The sequence below is a fragment of the Morone saxatilis genome, unplaced genomic scaffold, assembly GCF_004916995.1.
Source record: "Morone saxatilis isolate NCDOM2014 unplaced genomic scaffold, NCSU_SB_2.0 Contig21, whole genome shotgun sequence".
Classification (NCBI taxonomy): Eukaryota; Metazoa; Chordata; class Actinopteri; family Moronidae; genus Morone; species Morone saxatilis.
In genome coordinates, this window is record NW_023339774.1 from 16,206,780 (window position 1) to 16,212,811 (window position 6,032).

At 38.8% G+C, this 6,032-nt stretch overlaps 1 protein-coding gene across 1 annotated transcript in view; it reads left to right on the plus strand.

Annotated features, from left to right (window-relative positions):
* Positions 1-2,053: 2,053 nt before the first annotated feature.
* LOC118332990 (guanine nucleotide-binding protein subunit alpha-14-like) overlaps positions 2,054-6,032 on the plus strand; it is a 6,693-nt gene continuing 2,714 nt past the window's right edge. The window contains exons 1-4 of the mRNA XM_035668459.1: positions 2,054-2,357; positions 4,725-4,909; positions 5,489-5,643; positions 5,852-5,980. Of these exons, the coding sequence (XP_035524352.1) occupies positions 2,237-2,357; positions 4,725-4,909; positions 5,489-5,643; positions 5,852-5,980 (590 nt within the window). The 5' untranslated portion in view covers positions 2,054-2,236. The remainder of the gene's footprint in view (positions 2,358-4,724; positions 4,910-5,488; positions 5,644-5,851; positions 5,981-6,032) is intronic.

The following is a 6,032-nucleotide window of genomic DNA, read 5'->3' on the forward strand; positions in this document are numbered from 1 at the left end:
TTTTCCATTCTTTGTCTGTGTTTACAAATCAATTCCAGCACACTGTTGGTGTAGCATTTATGTGTTTGTCGTCTTGGCTGCTCCATAGGCTCTTCTGGAGCAGTGTTGATCCTGAAATCCTCCTCCTAGATACAGCCATCTGGCTAGAGGCTGCAGCAGCACTTGTGTTAGAGGTCCATATATTTAGTGTTGTACACCACACAGGGATATATCGTGTGGCAAAGAGCCTTTCTTTTCGGAGTAGGACAGACACTGACAGTGATGTGGCAGCAGTACATGGCACTAGTAGTGTGCAAAGATGGATGCAGGGGTGAGGAGGATGCCGGTCCCTTCCACCAGACCCAAATTTTCCCTAAATCTTCCCCTCAAACAGAAGTTGACACTGTAGCAGTTGTGAATAATGCCCCATGTCTCCTTGTATGTTTGTTTACTATTACTGTAAATCAAATGTCCCCTCGAGGGACAATAAAGATTTAACCTGAACCTGAAAATATCACTCTGCATCCCAGCCAAACACATAATGCATTATACACAAGTATTTCTGTAATTTTGTATATTGAAATTGTGCAAACAGTTGTATAATGGTGACAGCATCAGGGTTATCTCAGTTTGAGACTTGAAATTCTTCACAGAAACCCTGTGTTACCATCTGGAGGCGTAGAGTTTGAAAAATAGGTTATTACAATGCAGGGAGGGTGTAAAAGAAAGACGATATTGAGATGCATGATGGGAGTAGGATCCGGTTTTTCTGGATCTTTAAGATAACTTCCCTTTGACAAGGCTCAATAACAGATGCACATTTAAGAACACGCACACATAAATTACAACTAAAGCTGTTGAAACCACTGATAAAAACAGTGTTTTACAGTACAGTGCCTATTTCAATTATATACAATACAGTTTATTTGTAGCGGTTTTTCCAGGCCAGTGGGACTTTGTAGCATCTGCTTGATGGCAGTAATTGGAATATTTCAGGAGGAGGTGAGAGGTCAGTTTAGATAGGGCAGTTTGGGGTTAAGCAATTTTTTTTCTGGTCTGATTAGTTATGCGGGAGAGCTTTGTTTTGAGTTTGGTGGTGAGGGTGTATCAGGATGAAAATATTGATGTCAATATAGATTCAGTTAGTGTCCTGTAATCCAGGTTGTTAAAGGCCCAGTGTGTAACAATTATGGGGATCTATTGGCAGAAATGGAGTATTATATTCATAGGTATATTTTTAATAGAGTGAAATCACCTGAATATAAGAATTGTTGTGTTTTTGTTACGTTAGAAAGAGACGTTTTTAATCTACAAACACAGCAGGTCACCTTCCATAGAGTCCGCCATGTTGAACCGTCATGTTTCTACAGTAGCCCAAAATGGACAAACCGAACACTGGTTGTAAATAGGGCCAACATACGTTCTCCTACACACTTCACAGGCCGTACTCATTCCCAGGTTGTCAAACACAGACACGAGCGGTGTTCAGTTAGTTGCAATTGGCCACTTCCAAGCTAGATGCCACTAAATCCTACACATTGGTCCTTTAAAATAGCCATAACAAGGTCCTGAGGTTCCTCAGTAGGTGGAGGCACCGAGTCATGTGTTGGGAAGAAGACAAGGAAGAGTCTATCTCCTCCCAAGGTATTTAAATGATTGTACTCTACTAGCCTTGGCCTTAAATACTTAGTGATTGCCCATACTAGGGACCAAAGGTCAGGATATCTTGGCCTCTTGCTTCAATTTGGACCATTCTTTTAAAAATCTGTCTCTTGCAAGTTCCTTATCTATATGGAAGTGCGATAAGAAATAGCTGGAGTGCCCCTTTAATCTCATTATCTCATGTATAATGTGCATGTAAGTCAAGTTATTACGGAATCACCTGGCTGTCCTCCATTATGTTTCCCCAGTGCACTCAACCTCATTGTGGGGATAAAGTTTCAAATTCTGCGGCTCATGGGAGTATGGAGCCTGTAAACAGATACACAGGAGCTGTCTGCATTAACTCACATTGCCTTTTTCTCTCAGAACCTGCCCATCGGCCCGCCTCCCCTGCATAGCAGGAATGTGGAATGCACCTGAACTGGATCCTGCATGAGGAAGAATGACTGCTGAAAGTCGCCGACCCACCTGTTTCGGGACAGAAGTCTCCCTAGCAGGTCCGAGAAAAATCATTACCTTTTTCTTTTCACTAATCCCCAACAGCTCTGTAGAATAACTATAAAAAAAAAAAAAAATCAGCCCCTTATACACAACAATGGAAGAGTGCTGCCTGCCTGCTCAGGAAGTGGAGAGACTCAGGATACACAGAGAAATAGAGAGACAACTTCGTCGTGATAAAAGAGATTCTCACCGGGAGCTGAAGCTGCTGCTTTTAGGTGAGTGCTGAGACATGCTCACTCTCTGAGACTAGAAATAAATGGCAAATATTAACAACCACATGCTCACTCTCCGAGACTCACAAATGGACATTAAATAGATTCCATAAAAAATTACCATTTTAATCTAGTTAAAGTCAAAATTTTAATCATAATATGTATGGACTTACACTTTATGGTTACAGCCCAGGTGAATACAATTAGTGTTATCTTGTGAAGTTATAAAATGTTAGAAAGTGTTTATGAGGGGCCAACTGTGTCAAGGTTGAACTCTTTCTATATAATGAGTTCAACAATATGTTGCTTTGAATGAAGAACTTATTGCATTCATCCAGTTGTTGCTGTGATTTATTGAGTTGCTTCGTGATAGTGCCGGTCTTTGTTGATTAAGAGTTTAAAAATGACAAATTGTGACTAAAGTTTAGGGAAACATTTTTACAATGATGCTTTGACCTAAATACTAACATTGGCATGCTAATATGTTCACAATGACAATGCTAACAGGTTGAGGTTTAACAAGTTTAGCATCACCTCATACAGAGCCGAATTTATGTGTCACAGGGTTTAGCCTTTGTTTGCTAACTTTTGTGACTTTTTTCATTTGTCAAATAATAAAGTGTGTTTCTGATCTGGGGTTCACTGGAAATTAACTCCCCCACACTTCCTGTCTCTCTACAGCTGCTACTTTAAAATAAAGGCAATAAAAGCCCCAAAAATATCATTAGCATAGAAAAAAAACAGCAGCTCTCATGAAATTTTACAAGCGCAGTAGCACGGGTAATTACTTTATCGTAACTTGGTTTCGTCCATAATATTCACCAATTTCCCCAATTTCTTTGTTGTAATCGGTCCAAAAACGTTGGAGGATCACCACAGTCAGTAGGATTCAACCTCTGGACAGTGGACACCATGAATCTCTGTACAAAATGTCATGACAATCAGTTCAATAGTTGTTGAGACATTTCACCAAAACCAAAAAAACACAAAAATCATCCTCTGGGGAACATGATCCTCCAAAAGGTTTTCAGATATTTCTGAAACAGGCTATAAATCGTAGACTGGCCAATAGATAGACCTCCCATGAGCCACGGCCACAACTTACATGGTTGAATGGACTGAAAAAATGTTGCCCCCCTGAAGTCAAATGCCATTGGGCTCCAATTCATTAGGCCAACAAACACAGAAAATACAAAAGTATGTGGATCAATAGATAGCAAGGCTATGGTATGTGTTTTTTAAAGTAGTTCCGGTTACCTTTTGCATTCTTCAAATAGTTGGCAAAGCCAGGATGAATCAGCACTTAAATAAATTCAATACATTTTATATATTTTTTCTTTCTCATTCAAATCAAACTAAACTGCTTTCATAAGACTAGACGTGTGTATTGAGGATTTATGTGCTGTTGCTTAGTTAGATTATTTAGATAAGTCTGTAAGAATAATGCTTCATTGTGAAAGCCACGTACAATGCAGAGCAACATTTTGATAACCACAACAATGTGTAAACACCATACCTGTAATTAACTACATTACAGCTCATAATAATTCAGATGAGGTGTGTTTTGTCCCCCAGAACTATCAAAACTGCCCACTTATAAAAGCTTGACTGTTAGTTATGTTGGAAACAATACATTAAACATGAGCTTTAAACTTCAACTTGAGTTTGGCTGTTTGGAGACTGGAATATTGTCCTGTAAAGGTCAGACTAATGGTTAACATTTTAGCCATTTTAGATGCTTAGCTGACACTCTTATCAAGAGTAATTTACAACCACAGGGCAGGAAGCCGTTCACTGTTTCACTCAAGGGCACATTGCTTTTAATAGACACATAGGTTCGCATGGACCAAACACAAACCCTTTAGTGTCCCCTAACAAAGTAAAGTATGTAACTCTTGCAGAAGTAATACACTTAAATACATAACAAACATATTTTAAATTATTATATTATTATATTTTTATGTATATTGTTTATATAGTTGTTTTGTCTATTTATGTATTATTTTGTATAGTGTTATAACTGTATACTTGTATACTATTATAACATTATTAGGTATAGTAGTAATATGTGTTTTATGGACGACAAATGAAAGGTTGGCAACTTGCATACACCTGAAGAAACCAGGTATATATGCACCCAATAATTTAAACATACATGTATATGGCTTGGAAAAAACTACAATAACCTGTGAAACTTTTTACTTTATTATATTCTTATACTCTTTCATTCTTAAGGATGCATCATTTTTTGTTGTTTTGTTGCTGAAATCCTGTTTAGCTACAACTGATTGATGAATTTTTTTGGTCCTATTTCTGGCATTGCTTTGATCTTATTCCATTTCTCATGGCTCATTCATCTCATTTGCCTAGGGACTGGTGAAAGTGGGAAAAGTACTTTCATCAAACAGATGAGGATCATCCATGGCAGCGGATACAGTGAAGCTGACAGGAAAGGTTTCACCCGGCTGGTGTTTCAGAACATCGTCACAGCCATCCAAGCGCTGATCCACGCGATGAGGACTCTAGAGATTGACTACATCGATGACCAGAACATTGTGAGAAATGTCTTATGCAGCAAAACTCAGTGTGTCACATGTGTTTAACATGTTAATCTGCTAATTAGCATTAAACATAACATACAGCCGAGGAGGATGGGAATGTCATGTGTTTTGCTGGTCACAAACCAAAGTATTAGACAAATTAAACATTTGACCTGATGATGGTTCTATAGGAAAAAAGTAGTAAATTTCTCTCAAAACTACAAATGTGAACCTCATTGTGGCTTTATAATGATAAGCCAGGGGATCACCAAAATCATTAGGATTCATCGTCTATGGATTGTAAATGACTGTATAAAATTGAATAGTCACTGATCCAATAGTTGTTAAGATATTTCAGTCTGGCCTTTGTGGTGGACTGACTGACCCACAGACTGATATAGGCATCCATAGAGAGACACATGGCTGAAAATGAGTCAGTTTATTTTTACTTACTCGAGTTTCTGTTGAAAATCCAGTTAGTTCTAGGTGACATTCTGTTTCCATTCCCCATCCTCCTAATGATCTATTAATAAGTCAGTCAAAGATTGAAAGTTTGTGTTTAGAAAAATCCCCTGTGGATGTTTTGTGTGTCAGAGCCACGCAGAGAACCTGATCCAAGTGGATGCAGACCAGGTGTCCACTTTGGAGGCTTGGCAGGCAGACGCCATTAAGCGAGTGTGGAATGATCACGGTGTTCAAAGGTGCTACGACCGCAGGAGGGAATTCCAGTTATCTGACTCTGCCAAATAGTAAGACTTTTATATATTTCATATTAACATAAACCCAAAGCTCTGCCAGAAAACCAAAGCTTGTTCTGTGTGGAAAGAATAGAGTGGATTAATACTCATAAAACGTAATGTGCATATAACAAGTGCAAATTGCTGTATGACATTCCCTCTTATCCATTCAGGTTTGTGTCAGAATATTAAAATGGATGCACTGTTGTTCACTTCTCAGTTACCTGAGTGACATGGACAGAATCAAAGCCCCGTCATACATCCCCACCCTGCAGGACATCTTGAGGGTCAGGGTTCCCACCACGGGCATCATAGAGTACCCCTTTGACCTTTCAAAGGTTATCTTCAGGTAGAGTATTTTGCTTTTATATATACTAGCGCAGTGCCCGTAGGAAGTATGT